Source organism: Aulonocara sp. 'chitande type north' Nkhata Bay, linkage group LG3 (assembly GCF_057382095.1).
Source record: "Aulonocara sp. 'chitande type north' Nkhata Bay isolate Kocher_YH1m ecotype deep benthic linkage group LG3, A_spYH_male_GT1.1, whole genome shotgun sequence".
Classification (NCBI taxonomy): domain Eukaryota; kingdom Metazoa; phylum Chordata; class Actinopteri; order Cichliformes; family Cichlidae; genus Aulonocara; species Aulonocara sp. 'chitande type north' Nkhata Bay.
In genome coordinates this window covers 58,837,459-58,865,398 of record NC_141346.1, presented here as the reverse complement: position 1 = coordinate 58,865,398, position 27,940 = coordinate 58,837,459, and the positions used below count along the sequence as shown (strand labels likewise).

Genomic DNA, 27,940 nt, shown 5'->3' with positions numbered 1-27,940 from the left:
CAAACCGATTTACTCCGGAACAAATAAAACACAGAAAAAAGGCAAACAATTACATTTTTAAGTTATCCGAGTGACTTATATATCGTGTTTAACCTGAGTAGCGAAAGAGCGGGGTCTGAAAACGATGAAGCCGGGCGTCCGCTGCTCTCGCCGGCTGGAGTGACCATTGAACCCCCCGGCTTGCTAGCGAGCGGGTGGGGAACAGACGTCTCCGAAAACGTCGGCACACTTTTGCAAATATGCGATGTCTTGATAAACCAAGCAGATATTTGAAGTTTACACAGCTACTTTCTCGCCTGAAAATATGTTAAAAGTTTATTTTGTGACCCAGAAAGATTAATAAGAGTAATTTGAAAACTTAGTAGCAGCCGCCATTGTTGGCAGCTGAAATTTGGCTGGGCCGCGCTATGAATTCTGGGATATGGTGGGCCACGAAGGACACACCCGACGAATCCTTCAAATTCGGGGAAATGAAGGACGCATTTGTGCATTTGCATGCGCAAAAGAAGACTTCACACACAACGCGCTCTGTTTAGACCCAGAGCAAAGAATATTGTTTGACAGATGACCCTTAATATGAAGACTTCGGACTTTACGTTTCCCAATTTTTGCTTTAAGTTATTTTGTTATTTACATAATAATGTAGATAACCTAATAATGATCCTTATTGCTGTTTTAGAGGAGCGGTGCTTCAAAGGATAGCTGCAGATTTCTGTCAGAATCTGCAGATTATACAGTACAAATAAAATGTTCACGTTTCTCCAACGTTGTCTTCCCAACAGTTTCACTGACATCTACACAGGATGGCCAGGAAGCGTTCGCGATGTCTTATCGGGCGCTGATAATTGGCGTTTGTCTTGTGTTGGTGACGTAAAAGACGGATTTAATGCGACATGACCGTTCAAACAGCAGTCGCTTTCTAAAACATCGGATATGTATCGGATTCAGTACCACATACGAAAGTGACCCAGGTCGGATTTGAAAATATCGGATTCGCGACGTTCACACTGTCATAGCATGATCGGATATGGGTCGCATAGGGTCAAAAAAGTCAGATTTATAAAGGTCAGAAAAATCGGATTTGATGCGCTTTCGCCTGCAGTGTGAACGTAGCCTTACTCTCAAATCCTCCCTAATAACAATAACATAATTACACTTTAGCCACAAGAGGGCAGCAGCATTAATACAAGTCACATGTATATAAAGGTACAGTGATTATATTACAGTGATTTTGACAAAACCAAAACAGAGGTTCATGGCAGTGTGTTTTCCATAACATACCAACCAAATTAAATAATAAAAACTTTATAACTTACAGAGCTTTTTTAGAGGCTTTGACCACTGGCAGCAGCCTCAGAAGAGCCTCCTCTGAAGCAGAGTATTTATTCAGGTTAAACACATCCAGATCTTTTTCTGATGACAGTAAGATGAAGACCAGAGCTGACCACTGAGCAGGAGACAGTTTATCTGTGGAGAGACGTCCTGAACTCAGGGACTGTTGGATCTCCTCCAGTAGAGAATGATCATTCAGTTCATTCAGACAGTGAAACAGATTGATGCTTTTCTCTGCAGACAGATTCTCACTGAGCTTCTTCTTGATGTACTGAACTGCTTCTTGATTGGTCTTTGAGCTACTTCCTGTTTGTGTCATGAGGCCTTGCAAACGAGTTTGATTAGTCTTCAGACCCAAGAGAAAACGAAGGAACAAGTCCAGGTGTCCATTGGGGCTCTGTAAGGCCTTGTCCACAGCACACTGGTAGAAGTATTTCTTTGAAGATTTTCTTGTTTGAAACACCTTCAAAGTTGTTTCTTGCTCTTCCAGCAGATTGAGTCCAGAGTTGATGAAGGTCAGGTGGACATGAAGAGCAGCCAGAAACTCCTGAACACTGAGATGAACAAAGCAGAACACCTTGTTCTGGTACAGTTGTTTCTCCTCTTTAAAGATCTGTGTGAACACTCCTGAGTACACTGAGGCTGCTCTGATATCGATGCCACACTCTGTCAGGTCTGGTTCATAGAAGATCAGGTTTCCTTTCTGCAGCTGATCAAAAGCCAGTTTTCCCAGTGACTCAATCATCTTCCTGCTCTCTGGACTCCAGTGTGGATCTGTCTCAGCTCCTCCATCATATTTGATCCTCTTCACTTTGGCCTGAACCACCAGGAAGTGGATGTACATCTCAGTCAGGGTGTTGGGCAGCTCTCCTCCCTCTCTGGTTTCCAGCACATCCTCCAGAACTGTAGCAGTGATCCAGCAGAAGACTGGGATGTGACACATGATGTGGAGGCTTCGAGCTTTCTTAATATGGGAGATGATCCTGCTGGCCTGCTCCTCATCTCTGAATCTCTTCCTGAAGTACTCCTCCTTCTGTGGGTCAGTGAACCCTCTGACCTCTGTCACCATGTCGACACACTGAGGAGGGATCTGATTGGCTGCTGCAGGTCGTGTTGTTATCCAAAGGCGAGCAGAAGGGAGCAGGTTCCCTCTGATGAGGTTTGTCAGCAGCTCATCCAATGAGGTGGACTTTCTGGTTTCAGTCAGGATTTTAGTTTTGTTGAAGTCCAAATTAAGTCGACACTCATCCAGACCATCAAGTATGAACACAACCTGGAAGTCTTCAAGCCTGCAGATTCCTGATTCGTTAGTTTGATTAAAGAAGTGATGAACAAGTTCCACCAAGCTGAACTTTTCCTCTTTCAGCACATTCAGCTCTCTGAAAGTGAATGGAAATATGAACTGGATGTCCTGGTTGGCTTTGTCTTCAGCCCAGTCCAGGCTGTATTTCTGTGTTAAGACTGTTTTCCCAATGCCAGCCACTCCCTTTGTCAGCACTGTTCTGATTGGTTCGTCTCTTCCTGGTGAGGCTTTAAAGATGTCTTCTTGTCTGATTGTTGTTTCTGGTCTGTCTGGTTTCCTGGATGCTGTTTCAATCTGTCTGACCTCATGTTCCTCATTGACCTCTGCAGTCCCTCCCTCTGTGATGTAGAGCTCTGTGTAGATCTGATTCAGGAGGGTTGGGCTTCCTGCTTTAGCGATGCCCTCAAACACACACTGGAACTTCTTCTTCAGTTGGGCTTTAAGTTCACGTTTACAGAGTGGAGCAAATATTTCTGAAGGTAAGAAATTCAGAAAAAAATATTATATAATAAATATCATAGCCTTTCAGTACCCTGAAAGGATGAATGTCTATTGGTCCATTTCTTGAGCTATTAGGAAAGATCAATATTCAGTCTTTAGAGAAATTCTCTTACTGCTCTGCAGATGGTCAGCCATCTCATGCTGCTTAAGTCTCCTCAAGAAGTGGAGTGTGATCTTCAGAAATGCTTCTCTGCAGCTCTTTCTTTCATCTTCATCCTCACCTTCAAACATCTCCTCATCCTCCATCTGGCTCTTTAAAGTTTCTGGGTGATCTGGACTCAGAAGCTGCTGGATCTTCTTCAGCTCGTTCTTCACAAACATGGTGATGTTGTCCTCCAGCCGCTGGAAAAGAAGACTATATGAATTACCCAGTGGTAAATGGACTGGTTCTTATATAGCTCTCTTTGATACTCTGTGCACACAAAGCATTTTATACAACATGCCTCATTCAACCAAGCACATTGTTCTATGCTTAAATACTTTCTTTCACACTCTGATGGATGCATCAGAGGGCAGCTTGGGTTTAGTACGTTACCCAGTACATTTGCCAGCCAGGGTTTGATTCACAAACCTTCTGACTAGTAGCTGACCTGCTCCCCTCCTGAGCTACAGTCACCCCAATCTGACTGAAATCATGGAGCCCAAACTCTGACTTATGTTGGACACAATGACAATCCTCTGGTCCACAAAGTGCAGCATAGAGGTGACTGAAAAGAACAAATGTAAACGTAGTACTACAAACCATAACCACAGAGTCCAGGTGTGTTTGATGTTGCTGTGCAGACTGACCAGTGGAAACCTCTGCTCTCTGCTGGTCCACTCTGTGGAGGAGTAATGTATAATTAGCTCATGTTATGTCTGTCCACACACAGACACAAGCTAAAGGTCCATGAAGTGATGTTTGGATGGGTTCAGTCAATCAGATGACTGTCATGGTGGAGCTTTGCTAGTCCTGCTGATCCCACTGAGAATTAACAACTCAGTTTCCAGATGTCTGTAGTTTTCTGCTCAGTTTCTTTAGTCCCAACAGCTCTTACCATCTCCTGCATAAAGCTTTCCCTCCATGCTCAGATGCCCTGGAACAAGGTGCTCTCTTTATATCAGTGACTGGTTTAAAGGGACAACTTGCAGTGCTCGCCAAACTTTGTGTCAGCAAAAGTAGTTCTAATGTTTCTTACATTTATTACATTTTTTTACATTTTTACACACACAAATCAATGAACGCAAAAACATGAACTTTCCAGATATTTTGTTTCACAATGTTACAAAACTCAGTTCAAAACTACACAGTCTGATTTACAAGTACAAAATATTTATGACCACAGTTTGAGCCGATGTATGTCCCGAGTCTGTGGACTCAGTGGTTTTGTTTTGATTGTTATTGTCTTTTGTTACAATTTCATTCTGATTAAGATTTTCTAGTTCTGAGGTTTTGGTTTCTGTGTTCCCTCTGTACTGTGTTAGTATTGTGTCTCTGTGTTCACTTCCTGTTTTATTTTGACAGTGCCATGTCCTATGTTAGTGTGTCTACTTTTGCTTCCCCTTGTCTGGTTATGTCCAATGAATCCTGCTGTGTCTCCCTTTTCTCATTCCCTGATGGCTCTTTTGTGTATATGAGCCCTTTGTTTTCTCCTGCTTGTTGCTGGTTCGTCTGTGTTGTCTCCCCGTGTCTCCGTTTAAGGTTTCAGGTTAGTTTTTTGGTTTTTTCAGTAGAGGTTATCTTAGCTTCTGCACAGGCCATCTCCACTGCACTTCACCGTTTCAATAAAGCTCACTCACTTCACAGCAGTGTCGGCATCTTGGGTCCTTTATTAAATTCAACATGGCTCGCCCCGCTAGCCGTGACATAAGATGTGAAAACAATATCCAAAAAACACGAGAGACAAACAGGGAATAGTTTTAAGGTGCAGGGCCAACAAACTGAGTCTAGCCATGAACTCAGAGTTGATTGAATTAGCATTTTGAATTGGCTGATCTGAGCAATCAAGTCTATGTTCACTTTGAGTTAAGATTATACGTGATTGATGGAAAAGAAAAAAGCCGTCATCAGCAACTGATTCTGATTTAGCAGGTTTTCAAATGTAAACGGTACCCATCCCTAGCTGGCTGTAGTTAAACCTTTACTTAAAAAGCATCCCTAGACCCAGCTGTCTTAGCTAATTATAGGCCAATCTCCAACCTGACAATCCTTGAAAGAGTAGTTGGGGGGCGACAATCAGAGGGGCAGTGTGATGATCTTAGGTTACGAACTACCGCAGTCAAGTCATTAAGGGAGACGGGATCAAACTGCTCTAAGACAGCTGAGCACACAGGAGAAAGACTCGGATCTGAGGCAGCAGTCGGCGAGACAAGAGCCCTAATAGACAGAACCTTGTTGTTAAAAAATGCTAAAAAGAGTGACGCTGAAAAACTAGTTCATGCATTTATTACTTCCAGGCTGGACGACTGTAATTCATTATTATCAGGAAGTCCTAAAAACTCAGTGAAAAGCCTTCAGCTAATCCAAAATGCTGCAGCAAGAGTCCTGACAGGGACTAGAAAGAGAGCAGATTTCTCCTGTTTTGGCTTCCCTTCATTGGCTGCTCCTCACATACAAGGTCTTAAATAATCAGGCCCCATCTTATCTTAATGCTGCACCACAACACCTGATCTCTGGTTTCCTCACCTCTTCAATCCCACTTTAATACTTGACTAAACTCATTTTCCTGTTTAGGTGTTGAGGCAAAGCCGCCCATCTACAATGCAGGCAACAGCAAACGGAGCTATTTTTGATTCCCTTTGGGTTTTTTCTACTTTTGTGCTACAAAATGTTCAAGCTGATTAAATTCATTAGAATAAAAGTTCAGATAATTTTCTCATATTAATGTTGGAGGTAGAAATTCAGGGAACTTTGCACAAAAACTGGCAGAAATTTCCTTCAAAGATGGCGTTTTTACTTTAATACTGTGAGTACATTTCAGAGCCTGTACTCTTTTACCTTTACTTGAGTAAAGAAGTTGAATCATTATTTCAGCTTTAAGAGGGTATTTTAACACAAACATCAGTCCTTCTACTTAAGTATGTTTGACACTTTGTTTACGTCTAAATTAACTTTACTGTTAACGAGTTTTCATGTTTCTGTAATCCACCAGTGTGCTCATGCTTTTTTAAGTGAAAACATATTTTTAATGATCAAATATAATTATGTTTGTTATTTGTGGATTTTAAATGTCCTTGACAGAGACAGATGATGATCATTATCCTGCACTGTGGTCTCAGGTTTGGTCGAGCTAGCACAAAGAATGGCTATGTTGAACTTCCTCCTGGGATCTACACTAAGAAGTGAGTCCAACATTAGCAGGGTCTCTTTCCTTTATCTGGATTCACTTTAGCATTCACAGTCACGTGAAGCTTGTTATTAACTCGATAAGTCAACCCAGGGTTTCAGCTGAGCGCTCACATGAAACACATGGTGTTGGCAGCATCTGATCAATCATATTCATGGAGACGTGTATCAGCAACAGAGCAGCTGAGTTTGCAGAAGGAAGTCAAACTAAACCACAGGAACAATATGAGGAGATTACACACATAATAAAATACTAGCAGTAACACAGCTGCTGCAGACAAATCAGTCGTGTGATCGTGTGTGAGAGGAGAAGGACTGTAAAGGAGTTTGGTGTTAAAAGCTCTGTATGAATGTGGGAGACTTTGAAGGGCTTTAAAAAGGCCAATATAAAATAAAAGGCAGCAAAATTGCTGAGTGTGAAAGTCACCAGACTTATCAGAGCTCTGTGATTAAGACCTGTAAGAACACCTGTTTGTACTTGTTGGCATTATATCAAACACACACATATATTAAGCCTTTGTTTGAACTCTGGTTGAATTTGTTACTTTCAGACTGTGAAACATCACAGAGGCTGCAGCTGCAGATCTTTTATTCACCTGGAAATTTACTTTAAATGTTAGATGGAAAATGTATTGCTCAGTTTCACGAAAGTAAGAACAATAATCCATAAACCTTCATAAAGACAAACATCTCCCAGAACATTGAGCTGCTGAAGTGTCACTGAAGGGAAAAACTATTTGTCCTCCTCCATCCAGCAACACCTGAAACACCTGAGTGGAAGCTCCTCCCTACACTGTGTTTGAAGCAAAGCACAAAGGAGACACCTGCTGGAGCAGCTGGAGTCCTACAGACACTCAGCCTCTTCACTACACAAACACCTCCTACAACATCCACTCTTTCCACTCTGACTGCTGTGTTTGTGGAAACACTCCAACACACACCGCTTCACATACCAACATAGAAATGTGTGAAAAAGAGCTGAGCTGATATTAAACATGAGGATTTATTCAGAAATACAGAGTCAGGAACAACATCTAGACACACATTACCTCTCAGCAGCAGAAGAACATCCTTTAAAGTTTAAATCAATATCCTTCGACACGTTGCTCTTTAAGGAAACACAGCTGGGTTCAGGTCCAGGAGATTCTGGCCTCTTATTGATCCTAAAAGAAAAAGAATAAATGTCACAGCTTCATGAGACAGGAAGGAAAAACTGGAAATATTAAATTAAAGACATGATGAACAATCTCATAAAAATAATGTACTTACTCTTTGTCACATAACAGTCTTTTGTTAAAGTTTACACCAACACCCTTCGACATGTTGCTCTTTAAGGAAACACAGCTGGGTTCAGGTCCAGGTTCTGGATTAGTTTCAGGGTTATGTCCAGCTGAGCCTGGTACGCCCCACAGCTCTGGGCTTTAAAACAACACACACAGAGGTATGAGTGTGAATAATGATGGAGCAGTGATGTGAGTGCTGAGCTGTGACATGGAGAAGAGTCATGGACAGTTAGAGATGGTCATCTCACCTCTGAGCTTTGGTCTGGCTCTCATGTTCCCCACACAGAGTGCTTTTAGAGGGAGGGACTCCCTCCTCTCTGTCCTCACACTGATCCATGCTGCTCAGTTCACATCAGCTCACACACACTTTCTACCTTCACCTGCAGAGGAAACACAAATCATTCATGTGCACATCAACTGAGAGCTGCAGAGGTCGTGTCTGATGTGTTGGACTAACATCCATCTGAGACGCAGCTTTCATCAGTTCACTACAAAAAGTGTCACAGAGCCCAGTTCAGCCTCCAAATCCTCCATTACTGTAGTCCTACAAAGCAGCAGGTCAAACATGGCTGCAGAGAGCAGCTTTATGTCAGTAACCATGTCCAGGACCGAGCTGACTGCTTACAGAGTTCATACTCTAACTGCTAGCTGCTCTGCTAGCTAAGCTAACTCAGTAACAGTGACTCTGACAGCAGTTACTGTGGAACAGCGGCCGAGCTCAGGACACATTCAGTGTGTTTAGTCTGAGTCCTGGACTCTGATTCAATGGATTCAATCCAGCTCAGAGTTTCATGTGTTCATCAGAATAAAATACATGTACTAATATAACAGAAGTAATGCTCTGAATGCAGGACTGTAATGGAGGATAAACAAGGTTTTTACAGCCTGAAAGAAACATTCAGTTCATATATTTGTAGACAGTGAAGCAGTTTTTAATACTGCAGCTGTTTCCTTCACCTGTGTGTGTGTGAGCCACACCTTCATGTGCTGCTGTAGAAATATGTGGTCTGACTGCTCAGACTGAGTCTAGGAGGAAAGTTCACACGCTGGAGAAAGTTTTGTTCCTAACTTTGTCAGAGTTCGGCTCCAAAGACAAAGAAGACGGAGCTCACAGTCTGTAGATGGTCCTCAGTGTGTGTGTGAAGCCAAGAGAGCACACAGGAGTGTGTTTATGTCAGCAAATCAGTGTGTGTGAAGAGTCTGAGGGAGTGTGTGAATGAGACTAAACACTGAAACCAACAGTCCAAGAAAAGCGTCTGGATTTCTTTAAGTTTAACTTAAAGAAATCCAGACGCTTTTCTTTTTGTCTCCATAATGTCTCCATAATGCTGCAATGTTATCTGCCCCAGAAACACTGTGCAGAAGCTCTGATGGTGACACAGAAAAGTCACAGTGGAGATACTTCTGTCCACCTTTGATTAGACTCATTATAAAAAGGAAACAAAGTTTGAACACAGTCATGTTTCCAGTTCACTGACTTACATTTATTCCATGGACACTCACTCTAACCTGAAGCACAGCTACAACCCAACATTGTTGAGGCCTCATCTCCTCCTTTCCTGACTGTAGAGGTTAAATATGCAACAACCGACAAATAAAAGAATTTGGTTCATTTCAAAGAAATTCACACGGTGACCAAGTAAAGTAACCGTAGTAAAGGAGACAACATCCCGTTGATGGTGGGATTATTTGAAAGATTTGCTTTAGTCACGTCACCAAATGCAGTTGAACCACCCGTGGATCCATGTTTGACCATTCTACCACTCTGAGCTCTGCTTTTGAATCATTTTATTATTATCATCATTCATTTATTCATTCTTTGGAGGGGGGCTATTTCCTAATGCCGCCCTAATAAGCTGATGTTCAAGGGGAAATATAACAGAAACTCTTTCAGTGTTATTCATTAATAAATTAACAGATAAACTGTGAAGAAGAAAAAAACTGAGATTTAAAGGAGAGAGTGAGAAACTTGATCATCCATCCTCATAATACATGTTTATCAGTATCTGCTGTGACCATACTGCAGTAATAACTACAAGTCTACATTTCTGTGACTGTTGATCAATCACAGCAGGAATCTGAGCTCATCTCTGCACACAGAGCAGCTTCAGCTCTGGGATAAACTGCTCGCTTCACGTCCTTCTCAGCTCACAGACACTCATCCTGATATTTTCCTTTAACATTTGATGGTATCTGGAATAGTTGGCAGTAATAAGGATGATTTTCTGTAAAATAATATTGATATGAGCCGTGAATTATTCGTAGATGAGCGTTAGATTAGTTTGATGGGTTAACTCAGAGAGCTGAAGATATGGTGGACATGCTGACCTCGCTCCGTGGTGTACAGGGCCGTTTACCCTCATGATTAATATTCACAATAAAAAAATGAGGCGAACATCATGAAGTCTGTGTGTGTTTCATAGTGTCGAACCACCTTTGTACAGTTAAACCTAACAGTTACTACATGACGGAAACACCAACGTTATTTCTTTTATGTGTTTATCAGGTCACGCTGATTATTGAACAAAAACCCAAACATCAGATGTTAATCGAATCTTTTTGCTCTCTCTCCTCCTTAAACATGTTTTTAATGTTAGTTATAATTCAGAATTGGTGACTGGAACACGTATGACACATACGAACATCAGGAAATAAAAACACGATAAATATAACCTCTGTAAATGAAGTCAGTGTCAGCGGGGGTTATTACAGCTGTGTACCGGCCTGCGCTTTGTCGGTGGTAATAGCAGCTCGATTGCTTGCGAGGCGAGCGGGTCTGCCCCACGCTTTGCCGTGAGACTGGGCTGGGCAGACATCTCCGAAATCATCGAAGCACTTTTGCAAAAAAGCTGTATCTTGACAAACCGACCAGACATCTGAAGATTAAACCGCTACATTCTCGGCTAAAAAATATTAAAACGGTATTTGGTGAGACACAAACTGTCATGGTCCCCGTGTCTGCCCGGCTGACTCAGGTTGGCTACATATGTTTCTTGTTTACATCTACCTCTCTCACGCTAGCTGTGTCTCGCCAGGGCGGAGCTCATTGCGGGCTCCCGCCCCTGGCCCTTGCACCTGAAGTTAATCACACATCTGTGGCTCATCGCCTAAACTCATCCACTACTTAAGGCAGAGGCTGGAAACATCTCGTTGCTGGACTATTGAGTAACCTCGGTAGTAAGCTCCGGAGTACTAGTCTCTTGTTGCCTTTTCGTATCGCTGACCCTTTGGATTAATCACTTGTTGTCTGTAAACAGGAATTCCGTTTCCCTGGAACCCTTGGTGTGCTGTGTTTTTTATGAAGTCCCTCGTGTGTGAAGAGCTCCTTTCCCGGATTTCCCTGTGCCCTGGATTCCCCCTGCCATCTCACTTGTATATATTTGCACCTGGTGTTGCATAGTAAAAAACGGAACTGTATTCTAGCTGCCTTGTCTGCGCTTGAGTCCATCCCACACACAAACACAAACAGGGTTTTTCAAAGTTCAGTTCTGTTAGTTTCCACATGGCAGTTGTTGGTGTGCAGTAACGCCTTCTAAAAACAATGGCCACCAGGCCAAAGCAATGGTTCTGACTCGATCAGCATTAACCCCGCCCCCTGGGTTTGATGGGTGAGGTTGACACATAAAATAAATTTATGGTGAGACCTGAAGGAGTCAACTGTGCCAAAATGAATTAATTAAATACACCATTAAATAATTATTTAAATGTGGCAATAATTAATTAACACGTGAAATAATTAATTAATTAATTAAATGTGTCAAAAAAAATTTTTTTAATTATTTATTTCCCATTTTAATTAATTATTTCAAATTTTAATTAATTATTGTCACATTTAATTTATTATTCAATGGTGCATTTAATTAATTCATTATGGCACTCCTGGTGTTCCATAATGTGGTTGGGTCGACTTTACTATATAGATGTTTCACATGTTTCCATCTCAGCAGCCCCGTTGACAGATCACAGTATTATTACTTTTAAACTTAACCCTGAAAATAAAACGCAGTTTAAAAAAGATTACTGGAAATTAAATGCAGATCTATTAATTGATGACGGGTATGTTAAGATAGTTAAAGAGCTCCTCCATAACATTTACAACAACGTAACAATTGGCAATTACATACATAGATGGGAATTTTTTCATTTAAAGTTAGAGAATTTTCAATTACGTTTAGTAAAATGAAAAGTAGACAACAGAAGGAATTTGAAAGTAAATTACTTTACGATATAAATAACTATTGTAATAGACATTTTATGTCAGAGGCTGATAAGAAATCCCTGTTGTCTTTACTCAATTAGATGATCTATACAAGAAAAAGGCTCATGGAGCTTACATTAGAGCTCGTGCAAAATGGATAGAAGAAGCTGAAAAAGTGCTTCATATTTCTACAATTTGGAGAAACGGAGGCAAGAAAAGAAATCTATTAATACAATAATCGTAAATGGGGAGGAATGCACAAATCATAAGACTATAGCGGAAGAAAAACATAAATTTTACTCAAATTTATACTCCTCGAAATATTTAATCACTGATTCATTAAGTTTTTTGATCAGATTGAACCTTATACTCCAAAAATCGATTCTGTATTCAGAGAAATTTGTGATTCTGATATATCACTGCATGACTGAGATCAAGCCTTAAACAAACTGAAAATGGACAAAGCTCCTGGTCAGGATGGCTTGACTGCAATCTTTTATAAATTCTTCTGGAAAGAAATAAAAGAATTTTTCTTCAAAACTATTACTGAAATCATTAGTAATGAAATGTTGGCAACGACAATGAAACAATAATTCAAACGGTATTTTGGTTTTATTTCCCCAAAATAATTTTCGAGAAGCTCTGAATTTCTTTTAAAGTGCGACTTTGAAATTTCCAAATTAAATTATCCAATTTTCACAAACAGGTTCTCCAGTACTGGAAAATGATACACAAGCATATTTTTTCTCCACATACAAATTCGATTTGGAACAACAGATGTATACGATAAAAGAAAATCCATCTTTTATAAGGATTGGATGGATCATGGCATTTGGACGGTTTTACACCTTTTAGACAATGACGGCAATGTGTTAACATATAACAAACTCATAGATAATTATGGCATATCATGTACTCAGAGTAAATTCATTACAGTTGTGAAAGCCATTCCCCCTGCAATGATTCAGATGTCTTCCCCCGACTGAACAACAACCCGTCAACAACATGCTGTGACTCTTCTTCCCTCTAAAGTCCTGGTGTTAACACTCACCCTGCATCAACTTCACCTTTTTTTTAATTGTTTTTACTTTTCAAACCGACGGATCATTTGAAGCCAACCATCCAAAAACTGCTTCAGCTGTGTTTGATGTTTATGCTACAGCCTGTTTAGAATGTGTTACATACTTAAAAGGATAAATCAATATGAAGAACATGAAAGTAATTTGGGCTAAATGTGGAAGGAAAAATCGTCATTGACATTTAGTAGTGCTGTATATTGCTGATTATCCTGATTTGTTGTTTAGTTTTGCATTGTTACATAAAGATACATGTTAGAGGGATTTTTGGGTTGTTGGCGCCCTCTTGTAAGAATAATTAGATTGCAGATAGGGGGCAGGTGCTGAGAAGAATTTTTTCTTCTTCCTGTTCCTTTTCACCCATGGGTGCAGTGTTATATTAATGGGAAGGAGGATCTGTATGTAGGAAACAAAACACTGTTGAACCACGTGTGAAATAAATAAAGGAATGAAATGAAATATAATCAATATCAGATATCAGAGCAACAGAAACCTCGGTGATCAGGACGCTGGGACTGAGAACAGGAAGTGGCTCAAACGTCACAGTTTCATAACGTCACCCTGAACTCCACTCACGGAGTTTCTGTCGCCATTGTAGTTTTTAAAGTCCCGTGATAAAGGCGGGTCTTTCTGTGAATCCGCACGCTCATTGGCTAATAGGTCGAGATTGACACATCGTTATCCAATGAGCGTGCGGGAACTTCCGACATAAAGTTGTTTCCTTTGAAAAACCAAAGTCTGATTATTTTTGCCTCCACTGACGGAGCCTGTTGTTCCCGCCACAGAGACACAGTAATGTCAGAGCGGTGTTAACACTCACCCTGCCTCAGCACAGCTCTCACTCTCCTCCTGCTCTCTCACACTAAACGGAGGCTCAGCTAAACTCACTTCCTCTCTACTTACAGGAAACCAGCGCTCAGAGGAGCCGACCGGCCTCACATTTCACCCACAGACACGAACAGCGTGGAATTATTTTATGTCATAAGAAGAAACATATTCATGTTAACACTCACCTGCCTCAGCTCCACCTTCCTCCTCCTCTCAACGGAGGCTCAATACTTTCACTTTCACTACTGCTCCCTAAACACAGAGGATGCTGGGACTTGTAGTTTTTTCCTTCCGGTGCGGTCTTCCTCTTTGTTTGTTTGTGTTTGTGTTCAAGTTATTTCGATCATGTAAACATCAACAGAACACGTGAAGCCACACAGAGTTTGTATGTCGAGGTGGGTAGGAGGGTTTGAGGGTTTGGGGAGGGGTCAGAGGGAAGAGGTCTCGCCAGTTGCAGGATCTCTAACATTAGAATCTAAAAATGTGTCTTATATAGGTGTTATTTTGGTACTTTACACGTCACACAGTTTCAACAACTCCTTATATGGTACAAGTTCCTCTTTTCTGTCTGGCTTCCTGTATTTATTAATATGCTTGTATATTTCTACACTAACTTCCTGTTTTTCAGTCTGGCTGAGCACTTAGTTTGTGAGTCAAAAGTGGCCTTGCTTTACAAACCTTCATTATTAAAGTACATAAAACTATATAATCAGAAAATAAGCACTAAGAATATATTAATTACATGACAGTTCTCCCCCTTTTCGTGTTTGCTAAGAAACACGACATAATTCCTAATTTATCCCATTAAGTTTACCTGCATGTTAAAAGGCTAAAATATAACAAAAGAGATTATGCTAAACAAAATGAAACCTTTCAATTGCCCAACCCTATCTGTCCCCTCAACGGGTTGTATGTTTTCAATGTTTCCTTATTATTCCGTCATAATTACTTCTATCCACAACAAATAAATCAAGCTCTAAGACAGCACCTGTGAAATGTGAAATGTCCTAAATCTACTTCCTACACCCCCTTTTTTACCCAGAATCCCAATTTAAACCCACTCCTGACTTCCCTCAGTGCTCACTGTAAACTCCAAACAGATACAATCAGCTTTTCTGGTAAAAGGCCCTAGATTATTTTGTCAATCTTTGGAAACATCCTCCATAGAGTTAGCCCATTTCATCTTCCAAACTTAGTCCTGGTTTCTTTGCCCCCTTTAACATGTAGAGCATATCCGGCCTGAATACTGTGTTTGGGCAATTTACATAACATAGAAATCCTACAACTGTTCCTAAAGTCCCTCTCCTTACTCTTCATTACTTTTATGCTCACATTTAACCTGTGTCTAACGAGCTTTTAATCTCCTAAACAACACATTTTCTGGAACTATGGTTCTCTGTGCTCTGTGCTTCTTTTGGTTCCCCTTTCTCTGGTTGGTTCCGTGCGGTCTGGGGCTTCCAGGATTCTCGCCACCCCTGTAGTCGCTGTGGTCCTGAAATCTTCTCCTGTAAAGGATAGAAAACAAAACGCCTCTCTCTGCTACACCTCAATAATCTACTGTGTGCATCTATTGTTCCCTTAATTATTCAAAGTTGGTTCAAGATATCATGTTCTGGGCTCTGTCCTTTATATTAACTTTACTTAATCTTTAATTAATCTTAATTTACTTGATCTCAATGTTCTTTATGTGTGTGAGCAACACTTTTAATTTTATTAAACACACCCAGGGTCAGATATACACCATCACCATATCAGCATAAAAACAGACAGAGACGTTCCTCTTTCTGTCACATTCTTCCATACATGACAATTTGTTTCACCTTCCAGATGATTCCTGGGGACTTACAATTTCTTGACTCTTCTTCTGTCACTTGTTACTAGGCAGCTCAAATGCAGTTAGAAGCAAAATGAATTCCAGGCCCTCGGCCTGGCCTATGTTTAAATCATTTGTGTTTGTAAGCGTGTATGCGGTTTAACCTTCTGCTGCTCCAAGTCACTTACACAATAGATCATCGGGACATCGTGCCCAACGAAGCTTAAGACCTTGAATAGACTGAGCATCAACTCTGTCATGAGCACAATATGCAATGTGTGTATACAATGATTATAGCTGCACCTTTAATAAAAGTTTTAGTCTAATGCCAGTAGCTTTAATAAACATTTTAATGCAATGTTAATGATGAAGGCTATATTGTAGCAGTAAAGTATTTTCTTTATTCCCACATTCCCTCTCTTGACCTTTCAAAAAGAAAGGTCACCACACTTCGTGTTGTGTCACTCCTCGGCCCATTTGGCCGCTTCTAAGTCCATCAATGGCATCATGGCCACTGGAACGACCGTTCTGGGGTCCACTGCCCTCGTTATTACCTTTTCCAGCAGTCCTCTGGCGCAAGGAATGAGACAACAACCGCAGGTGACCAGTATCGCTAAAAAGTGGCAGTAGAAAACATTGCAGACATGAAAAACCCCTTCCATTTCCCAAACACTGAGGTCATCCAGCTGTCCAGCGGATTGTCAATTCCCGAGTGCTCATGCATGGTTTTAGACAGAGTTTTCAGCCCCTCCGTATCCGTTACCGTATCCGTTGAGAATTTAAAGCATGTGTAGTTGTTTCGTTTGGGCATGAATGGTCCTACTTGTGTTTGCTTGTGAATTAGGGGAAATAAGCTGGACAAGATAGTCCAGTTGCCAGTGCTCACCGCTTCTCTAGTCAACCGCAACATGCAGTCATAGCCCCACTTGTCCTCTGGATACAGTGGTGCGGGCTCCGTGAACAAACGTGGTCTAGCTGAAGCACAGGCAACACAATCAGATACATGTTGTTCTTTAGCATTTTGAGCCACCCAGTCCAGCCAGAGGTTACTGTCACTGAAGCCGGTGGCACGCTCAATCAGGTCCTCAGTCCTAGTGTAATCCACCGTCAGGACTGGCCTCCCGTTTGTTTCCTGCTCCTCTTAATGTAATGGTACATTTTATTTTACTTTATCAGACTTACCCAAAATATATATGCTTTCATTACTTTGCTGCTGTTTTAATAATTTACTGTTTAAAAGTCAAGTCAAGTCAAGTATTTATTTATTGTCATTGTCAAAGAACAATGAAATTGCGTTTGGGGCTTCCGTACAACCCGTAAAAAAAAAAAAAAAATACCCCTTAAAACCCAAGTGTAAATATTTAACCCAGTGTGACTTCAGTGCAATGAGACAATCCTTAGCAACAACATGAGAACAAGACAGGTAATGTTCATAGGACATTCAGACAAAGACCTGAGAAACATGACAAACTGCAACAATGCAACCCGTTCAATATTATTATACTGTGAGATATGATGGTTGTCTATTTAAGAAAGGGGGGGGGGGGCAGGGGGGGAAAAGGGAAAAAAACCTTGGTCACTTGGACAAGTCTTTGTAATTATTTTCCTCTATCAAATTTAATTGACTTCTACAGTGGCCTGCTTTTGTTAATAGTAACATGAGTAACATCCAACATTTTCTCCCCTTTAGCATCTGGTATTTCCCCCTACTATATAATGTACTACCATAATCTACACCCAGTCAATAAAACAGAATTTTCTCAAAGCAAACATCAGCAACCCAAAATAAGCAGCCCCAGAATTAAGTCTTCCGCTCCTCCTGCTCATGGCAAAAGCAAAGCAAAGCAAAGCAAAGCATCCCCTTTCTCTTGCCAGCGTGGTGAATTGTTTGTCAGCATTTATTCATCCTACTCTTGGTCCAGTCTTTATCTCAGTGTCCAGTCAGTCCAACCTTTAGTCCACATCGTCAGTCCAGTCACAGTCCATTCACACACATTCACACCAGATATTGCTGAGGGTGGAGACTCCTGCGCAAATAATCAGATTCTCCACCCTCAGCAACGTGAGCTCATTCATTTGTTTTATTTTGTTTTGTTTTTTGTTTTTTAGGAAAATAGTTCTTTATGCTCTTGGACTGGATTGACTCGCTGCAATCATTTTAGACAGGGACTTACAACCTGATCAGGTCCCCACAGGTCAGCTTTTCCTCAGCCAGTTGTAATCTGGAAAAGCTCACCTTATATTTGTTCTCCCGAAAATTTTTACAGCGCTGTTAATTCAATCTTTCAGGCCTGCTTAGAACAAAAATGAGAAAAAGAGAGCTGATTATTAGCTCATCAGAGCACAAAACATCATCACCTGACAGGTTTTCTCTAAGTGCACTGTTACAATGTTAAAGGGCCCAGTTCTAACCATGTCCATGTTTAATAAAACTCCCTCTATTAAAATAAGAAAACAACCCAAACCTAACCGACAGAATCAACCCATCACTAAAACAACAACCCCAAAAATCTTAATCACAGAAAAGTTTTGCCTCAAGTTCTTCAGCGTCCTGACAGTCTGAGGTCAACTGACATAGTCTCACCTGCTCAATACACAGAAAATCTTGTTAAAAGCTGCACAGTTTTGCACACCATTGATATTCTCATTAAGCCCTTTCTAAAGACGTTATAACCATCTATCATCACTAAATTCTAAATTTCTTTTCCAAATCTGGACGACTGCACGTAGTCACAGACCTGACCACTTTATTTAATTATCCTGTCTGTTACCAAGCCTTTCTTCTCACACAGTCACAGTGTGTGTTTCAGTGCAAGCTTCACTCATCCAGTCAGACAGGAAACACAAGTTCTCCTTTTTCTGTTCCTGTCCCCAGTCATTCAACTCATTTGCATACTGAGTCATATCTCAACGTCCCTGAGTTATTCCTCAACTTCAGGGTTTAAGTGTGTTACATTCACACTATTTTAACACTGATGAAAGATAACAAGCTGATTTTCATTGCATGTGTGTTATTAGTCAGGTTTAATCGATGTCTGTGCAGTGGAGCTGCAGATCCACCAGGACATGTTCTCAAAGCTGCCTTTCCTACACATTTCTCTGCTATAACTGGATCATTTTTAACTACTTTGCTATGAGTCCAATGATCTTTGTATCACTTTTTCTTCACACTAAGTGACTTGGACAAGATGATAAACAGACTCACATGCTGAAGATGTTGTCTAATCTTCATAAGCTCTCTTGTATTTGTAAGTGTTAGTAAGGTTAATACATTTTCTGCTTGTGTGTGTGATTTTGTGTATGTTTCTATTTGCAGTGTTTCAGACTCCTTCACAATTTTCCCACTTAAGCAGTCAGTTTTCTTTTCCCCAGGTTTGCTAACCCAAATTTAGATTTCCCACATTAAATAACAGCGTTCCTCTGTGTTCTCACCTACTGCTCTCACTCCTTTGTTCTCTCCCACTTCAACAATCCAATAACAGGAAGTTCTCTTTCAGCTTTGTCCTGCATCCTCCACTGTCTCTCTTTAACTGCCGTGTTATTGCTCTTTGGAGCTGCATTCCTCGTCTTCAGTTAAGAGTGAGAGCTCGCTTGTCAGGTTTAGTGACACATGACGCTGTAAACAATTCAACCAGAAACTTGGCCTGAAACACCAGAAACACCAGAAACTCCAATTTTCCATTCATGAGTGTAAGCGTGTCTTTGTTGCGTGTATGTTGTGTATTCATATTAATATTGAGTGTAAGCTGGTCTTCGTTGCCTCGATGTGTTTTTATAATCAGGTTTAATTCATGTAGCCACTACAGAAGGCCTAAATACCGTGGCTATACATTTATAGCCCATAATTCTTCGGGTTTCGACAGCTATATTCTCCTGGAATACCTCGTTAAACAGGGTATTGCTCCGGGTGTAACAATGAGAGGGAGTCGTGTCGTTCTAATGTATGACAAATCCTATGATCAGAGATGGATGGACTCATTTAGCTCTCTGCCTTCTGCCTTGGGATTCGAGGACCTTGAAAAAGGCTTCTTTCCACACACATTTAACACAAGGGCTGACGAATTCTATGTGGGTCCTTATCCTGCCCCGTCTTTTTACAGGTATGAAAAAATGTCTGAATTTGAAAAGGAGAAATTTATGGCGTGGTACAAGCCTGCCTGCGAGAAACCATTTGATGTACAGGCTGAAATGCGTAAGTACTGCATTAATGATGTCGAAGTGTTGAGAATGGCTTGTAAAATATACCGCGAGACCTTGATGGAGTGCACGCAGATTGATCCATTTTCACACGCCACCCTGGCATCATACTGCATGGGGATTTTCAAAACCTTGTTTCTTCCAAAAGACACCCTGGCACTGACTCATCACGGTGCGCATGTTGATCAGAATAAGACATTTTCAGACGTGTCTCTTGAATGGCTTCAATACGAAACAAAACATTGTTATCAAGCATGCTCTCAGAGGCGGCGAACAAAAAGTAGGACCTTATTTTGTGGATGGATTTGATGCTTCCAGCAGAAGTGCATATGAATTCTTTGGGTGTTTCTATCACGGTTGTCTCCGCTGCTACCCGGAGAGTGATGTTAACCCTGCCGCCAAGCTGTCATATGGCGAGTTGTATCATGCAAGTTGTGAGAAGGTGAATGCTCTAAGAATGCATTATGGTCTTAATGTCGTGGTCATGTGGGGGTGTGATTGGTCATCATTAAAGTCGACTGATCAGTCAGTCAAGGACTTTATGCGCAAATACAAAAAGCCTGAGCCTCTGGACCCTAGAGACGCGTTGTTTGGGGGGAGGACTAATGCGATGAAACTGTACCACAAGGTTGATGATGGTGGAGATGAAAAGATCAGATACTATGATTTTACAAGTCTTTACCCCACTGTTCAGTGCACGAAACATTATCCAATAGGTCACCCTCAGATCATATCCAATCATTTTGACAGAGTTGAAAATTATTTCAGGTTTGTTAAGTGCACTGTGCTTCCTCCAAGAGGTCTATTTCATCCTGTTCTGCCCTACAAGTGCCACAATAAGCTGATGTTTCCTCTCTGCAGAACGTGTGCTGAAGAGCAGCGCCAGCACAGTGATTGTGTGCATGCTGAGTGTGAGAGGCAACTGTCAGGTACTTGGGTTTCCTTTGAGCTTGAAAAGGCTATTGAAAAAGGGTATCAGATTGTCTGCATCGCTGAAGTTTGGCACCTCCCTAATAAGACTGACACACTCAAAACATTTTTGAAATTGAAGCAGCAGGCATCTGGATACCCGAAAAATGTCAAAACAGCTGAGGAGCAGCAGAAGTTTGTTCCAAACTATTGTGAGAGAGAAGGCATCAGACTTGACCCTGCTAAGATTTGTGTAAACAAAGCAATCAGAAGTTGTAATAAACTGCTTCTGAACTCTCTCGGGGGTGATTCTGCATGCGAACAAATATGCCATCTTGCGAGCTGATTACAGACCCTGCCAGATTCACACAGCTGATGTTCAGTGACCATTATGACGGACGCCAGTTTTGTTTCATCTCTGATGATGTTGCAGTGGTTCAGTGGTGTCACGCTGATGGTAGAGGGTCGCGGGTGAAGGATGTGAATGTCTTTGTCGGTGCTATGACTACGGCCTATGCGAGGCTCACTCTGTATGACTTGTTAGACAAGCTGCAGGAACACATTCTTTACTGCGACACAGATTCAGTTATCTTCACCTCTCATCCCGGGGAGTGGGTACCCCCTTTAGGACCATACCTCGGTGAGCTGACTGATGAGCTCAGTGATGGAGGGTCTGGAGAGGATGATCACATTACTGAGTTTGTCTCTGGAGGTCCAAAATGCTAATATTATTACACAAAACAGGGCAAGACTCAGGTTAAGTGTAAAGGTGTAACACTCAATGATGTTAATTCTAAAGTTGTTACCCACGAATCGTTGAAAGGCTTAGTCAAGGCATTTGTGGCCAACAGGGATGCGCGTTTAGTTGCAGAGTCTGACACCATCAAACGCAATAAGAAGAGGTTTCATCTCAGGAATGAAACAGTTGTAAAAAAAGTTCAGGTGGTCTATAACAAGAGAAGGGTGCTGCCTGACTATACAACACCCCCTTATGGATACTGATCAGGATCAAGCCTTTGATGGGAGGCTCCAGCACCCTTTAGTTTAGTTATTAGCGGGCCGAGTAATTGTGGAAAGACTTTCTTTGTCAAAAGCATCATTGAAAAAGCATCCACTATTATTTCAGCCAAAATTGGCATATTGTTTACATCTACTCCTGCTGGCAACCTTAATACAATCAACTTCTTCAGATAAGAAAAATCACCTTTGTGAATGGTACACCGGAGTCTCTGAGTGACGATGTCCTTTTACCTCCGGATAAGAACAACTTGCTCATTATCGACGATGTGATGAATACTGCGTCTGACAGCATAGAAGTTCAAAATGTGTTCACACAATACGTTCATCATAGGAACTTGAGCTGCATCTGTTTAGTTCAGAATTTGTTTATGCAACAATTTCGTTCAACACTAATTATTTTACTCTGTTTAACAACCCTAGAGATAAATATCAAATTTCAGTTTTAGGTAGACAGATGTTTCCAGGTAATACAAAATACTTCTTAGAAGCTTTTAATGATGCCACATCCACCCCATACGGGTATCTTCTAATCAATTATAAATCTAAGACGCCTGACTATTTAAGACTCAGAACCAATTTGTTGTCAGATCGTCAAGTTGTTTATATCCCCAAAAAACGGCTAAAGCGGTAAAAAGGATGTCGTATTCACAGATGCAGAGAAACATTGCACTGTTGGAGTTGTTGTATAAATCCCCACCCAGCGTACGGAGGAATATTATTTGTAATGCAAGCATGGATTTTATTAATGCTCTGTGTGAGATATCGCTCAATGTTTTGAAAGGTGTTATCCTGCTGACTGATCAACAGTACAGACAACTAAAAAAGAAAAAAAGTAATCAGGCTGGTTCCAGACAAAAAGGTCAAAGGTTTGAAAAAGAGAAGATCCATCAACCAATCTGGAGGATTTTTGCTACCGTTATTAGGGGCTACCATACCCTTCATCACCAGTCTTATAGCAAACAGGTGAAAATGGAGCACACACAGAAAATGTTTTTGGTCCTGCAGCATCAGTTGGACATGTTAAACCATCAGCAGCAACAACATACAGGCTCCGTCAGACATGTAGAGCAAAACGAGCGAGACAAAGCTATGGTTGAAGTGCTGCAGCTGCAGATTTGGATGTGTATGAGAGGCTAAAAAGTATTCTGCCATTCTTCAGAGATACCGTTCACTTGTGAAACAAGGCATGAGTGAAAAAAATGTGCTAACACTATCTTTGCCTTCTGAAACCGGTCAGGATGCATCTGACCGCCAAAGCAATGTTGGTGGCGACAGACAAAAAGACATGTTTGGGATGAGATTTTGTCCTATATGGCAAAAAGGAGCAGAAAAAATGCAGAGCTTATTTTAACAGCGCTCACTCGTGCGTCGGGAGTTTCTTGGAATGATAGGGGTGAGATTATTATTGACAACCAGAGAATCAGAGGTTTGCATCTCTATGATTTGATCCAAAGTGCAACAGCAACACGTAGAGCAACAGATGTTTCATGGCCTGCAGGGTGGTCGACATTTCTAAAAACACTCGCCCGCTTAAATGTTCCTCTGTCTGCTTTTCCTAATGCTGAGGTGAGGAGGACTATTAGCCAATATAAAGGCGACACGGGCGACCCGAGTGTGGAAACAAATGGTTTGCACAAGAAGCGGTCACTGAGCGATCAAAGCTTATTTACTACACATAAAAAATCAAGGCAGAGTAGAAGCGGGTGGATCGATTTTTAATGAATTTTAAAATTATGTTTGTTTTTTTTATTCTTGAAAAAAAGATCATTTACCCTCGCATTTGTTTCCCTTTTTATACACTACTACTTATGTGTTTTTTTCTTATTTATGTCTATATTGTTTTGTTAAACAGATGACAGTTTTCCCCTTTTTACTACTTTTTGAACTCTATGCTGATGTTTAAAGATTTTATTATTACTAAATAATGTTTTTAACAATTAGGTGAAAATAAATACCAGATGAAACGATATTCTCTTCTGTTATCTTTTATTATTTGTTACTTGAATCAGTATCCGCGCTGCACACAATCAAAGTTATTTTCAAAACATGCAGAAACAGGTCTTATTTTGTTAACAAAATGACAAACCATTGCATCGTTGCAAACAAGGTTATCACTGTATATATTAATTAGTCTTGAATAAGACGCTCCTTTTTGGACATGATATAGAAAAAGCACACAGTGTTGTCCGCAGGTTACCGAAAAGTCCTTCTGAACCTGTCTCCCAGAATACAATATCCGAGCGGTGTTTTTAAAAGAAAAAGTTTTATCTCGGGTGAAAACTTATCAGGTGAGTTACCGAAGCTGTCAAAAAAGTGCCCTTGCTTGTCTTTGTGATATAGAACGCCAACCAGTGCTTCCCAGGTAAGTCTGATGGATCTGTATTCACAATGCCCATGCATGGATATCTGATGGGCTTTGTTGGCAGCTGGTCACATGCTAAGACGCCTAGAAGATGAGCCCTGTTACTAATCCTTTTAACAATGCTGGTTAGTTCTATTGTATTCATTTTGAATGTTTAGTAGTCGTCCAGCAGCACTTGTCTCATATTAGATATTTGGATGACTGAATCAAATACAGAGTAACACACCAGGTTCATTGTTCGGGGTAGCGGATTTCTGAAACGGGTTTCCAGCCTCACGCTCCCTGTTTGAACTAATGATACGTTCCCTGAATGTCCTTCATCAGCTTCCAGATTGAAACAGAATAATGTGTAGCCAAAGTCCTCACGTGTTATGGCCAATGGTCTATCCTATAAACGTCTTCCAGTGGTTTGTATCAGCTGATAAAATTCTCTGGTGTAGTGTTTTCTCTGAAAATTTGGCTGGAATTGTTTGGCCGGATACGACTGTCCATCAGCGTATAAACACATGAATTCTATATCACAGTTTTAAAATTAAATGGATTACGTGTAAAAGAACCAGGATAAGCTTCGTTATCCACGAAGGCGATGATGACAAATTTAGGCAACCTGCCCATAAATAAATTAGTTGATATTCTTGCCCCAGCAGGTGTGGAGAACGTCTTTAAAGAAACTCTGCCTACAGCATATTTTGCATTTGCATGATGCAGCGCCTTGCCGTGTGCCAGCCTGACACTTGGTGAGACACTGATTCTTTTCACAAATAAGCTGGCAGAGACGATTTTAACTTTATACGCGGTGTTAGCTCCAGTCATGAGAGCAAATTCGTCTTTAGAGCGCACAAATTTCAGCGACAGATCGATTCCATTAAGTAATAATTTTTCTTGAAAAAACAGGTCTGCGTGTACTGGAGCAATCAATTCAACAATACTGCTATTCGCTGTATAAGTACCTCTGGTCACCAGACCCTGGCTCTCCCCTTCTATACATGTATCATTCATGTGCGAGGCTGTGTCTGTACAGAATAAAGCGCTGCTGAACTGTGTGTCTAAAGTCTGCTTATTATAATTGATAAGACATTCTATTATGCCTCTGTATGGATACGTGATGGATGATTGGCTGATCAAGCGATCCCCCAAATTTACATCTACCTGACTAAATAAGGTGCAACCTGGATAATTAACAAGTCCCACGTTTGCATCCCTGCCTAAGTTTGTGCCGTCAGCATCTGTGATTCTTACTCGTGTGTAGATATAGGAATCGTTTAGATCCAGGTAATCCTCTCCGGACGATGAGATTTAAACTCGATTGGACCTCCGTCTGTGATTGCAGAAACTGGTGGAATTTCAATAAAGGTCGTTTTCTCTATGGACGTTTGTGTGTATGGGACAGTAAAAAGATCGAGCTCTGTTTTTAGACATTCTCTGATTGGTTGTGTAACAGAGCCATTTAGAAGATGTCACATGCTGTAGTTTTTGAACGACTGGTTCTGGGTCTTTTCACTCCGCGTGGTTGTCTCCGTTTGGTGGCTTTCCTGGCAGGTTTTGTCGTTTTACGCTTTTTATGCGGCGGCGTATCACGCATGCGTGCAGTGGGAGGGGTCTTAGAAGGTTTGGGTGTATACACATACAAGCTGTTGCCATCCTGCTCAGTAGATGTTGGCTTGGTTATGTTGGATATCACATCAGACACTATGCCTGATGCTGCTGTTTTTAGGTGGGGTTTGACTATGCTGACTCCTTTTTTTAAACAACGGTACAGCAATTCTAAACAGGCTGCTGAACAAACCTCCCAGACCTGCGCCACATTGCGTGCTGGTCCCAATATAACCATTCAATTCGCCACCAGCCTGATTTAAATAATATCTTACATATTTTGCTTCATCTGTGTTGTAGACAGACATCCTTATTTTTTAAAAATGGTGTCTTATGGGTCGGAAGTTGAACTTGACAAACACCTTCCCGTATAAAAAGGGTATGTGTTGATTTTGGTCGTCTTTCAAATCAATTTCTATGTCATCGATTAAGGATTTCGAGACCTGTGTGCAGTGTGGGCTGTCAAACTGAAGAATGGCTCCCCGACGGTCATCGTCTGTTATATTTATTGCTCTTAATAGCTGCGCATGGGCGTCACCCACAAGCTGGTAATCAACGATATCTGCATAAATAAAAATGTTCTATTTTCCGCCGTATACGTCTGCAGGATGTGGTGCGTATGTGTTTTTATAATGAAGTACAAACGGGTCTTCTGATTTGAATCCTAAGATTCCTGCCAGTCTCCCTCTAAATGTGAGAACTGTGCCCCTAGGGCCCATAACACTAACATAGTTACTAACTTCACTGTATTGTGTTTTAATGTCGGTGTTATGTTTTAATGTTTTATTATCTGCGCCACAGATGCATAATGCCCCACAGACAGCTCAATCACGGTTATGGACAATGCTCCATTTGTGACTGGATCATAAATTTCCACTCGCGAATCTGATTGTGGAAAAGACAACCATAGTCTTGGGTATTGAAATTCTATAACACCGACCTCATACGGTTCATTTAAAACAACAGGTTTTGCTAGCTTTGTTCTAAAATTAGATTTCTTATTGCCTGGATAAACATGTGCTGAAGCATTCGAGAAGAGGCTCACATAAAAGCCTGCGTTGTTGTTGTTCGTTTTATCCATTCATTCCTTCCTTCCTTTATCAGTCTTTGTCTAGTGCAGAATGAAAGTATGCAGAGCTGCGGCGTCTCTGTTAATCACACTTCAACGATGTCTTTTTCAGGGATCCATGATTTTCAAATGAGAAGGCCAACCGAGCCATTTGACCAGCGCTAACTTTTTTCGGTCCTCTTTTTTCTGCCAAGTATTTTCTCTATTTTAAACCTTTTGTTTTTGTCAATAGTCACCTGCTGTGTATTCATAAAATACACCTTTCACTGCAGCTCCTGTGAGATCCTCCAGTTTGTATACGGGAGGGTCTCTTCCTAAACGCTCCTTTATGGTAAAGTACTCGTCTGTGTAGGTCTGATGGTAACCCTTTCAGAATATGCCTCGTAGTTTAGATATTCTCTCTGTATCGCCCACATTAAATTTAAAAGTCACCGGTTTTTGGGGTTTCATTTTGTACAGGGTGTTAAAGACTGCTTTCTCATTATCTTTGCACACCTCGGTGGGGTCATTTTGATAGAGCTGTGATAAGACAGGTTATAGGACTGTACAAGATCTTGGATCACATTAACATATCTTGGCCAGTTAACTGATGTTAAGTATTTCCACATTTTCCCCTTTAAGGTGCGGTTAAAACGCTCTACCACACATGATTTCATTTCACTAAAGGTTGAAAAATGTGTGATGTTATGCTGCTCCATTAGTTTTTTAAATGTTTATTATAAAATTCCTTCCCTAAATCTGTTTGGAGTTTTTCAGGCACACGGCCCTCTCTCAGAATATCACCAAAAGCCTCAGCAACAGCCTGTCCTGTCTTGGTTTCAAGGCACCTAACCCATGCATACTTAGAAAACACATCTATGCATGTCAATAAGTACCTAACATTATCATTATCCGCAGAATATTCACGCATGTCAACCAAATCAGCTTGAAACTGTTTGTCAATCCCGTTAACCAAAACTCTATTTCTGTATCCTTGCATTTCTGTATCCTTGCATTTCTGTGTCCTCTATCCTTGCAGGTTTATGAAGAGTATATGTGTCATCTCCTTTTAAAAACGCTCCACGTCAGGTAATGACGGCTTTAAGCCTGTTGCCTCACTGACAGCGATACGGAGCTTCTTTACACTTCCTA

General features: G+C 41.0%; 2 protein-coding genes across 2 annotated transcripts in view; both read right to left on the bottom strand.

Annotated features, from left to right (window-relative positions):
* Positions 1-1,312: 1,312 nt before the first annotated feature.
* Positions 1,313-3,440, bottom strand: LOC147336324 (protein NLRC3-like). Its single transcript, XM_086285362.1, has 2 exons — positions 3,250-3,440; positions 1,313-3,108 (listed from the first exon to the last, which is right to left on the bottom strand). The coding sequence occupies exons 1-2, from the start codon at positions 3,380-3,382 to the stop codon at positions 1,313-1,315; spliced, it is 1,929 nt and encodes a 642-aa protein (XP_086141488.1). The 5' UTR covers positions 3,383-3,440.
* A 3,916-nt stretch (positions 3,441-7,356) lies between these two features.
* The window catches only part of LOC147336322 (uncharacterized), a 59,631-nt gene continuing 39,047 nt past the window's right edge, over positions 7,357-27,940 (bottom strand). Inside the window, exons 2-4 of the mRNA XM_086285348.1 lie at positions 7,993-8,124; positions 7,731-7,880; positions 7,357-7,624 (exon numbers count right to left, since the gene is read on the bottom strand). Coding sequence (XP_086141474.1) covers positions 7,507-7,624; positions 7,731-7,880; positions 7,993-8,081 — 357 coding nt within the window. The 5' untranslated portion in view covers positions 8,082-8,124 and the 3' untranslated portion in view covers positions 7,357-7,506. The remainder of the gene's footprint in view (positions 7,625-7,730; positions 7,881-7,992; positions 8,125-27,940) is intronic.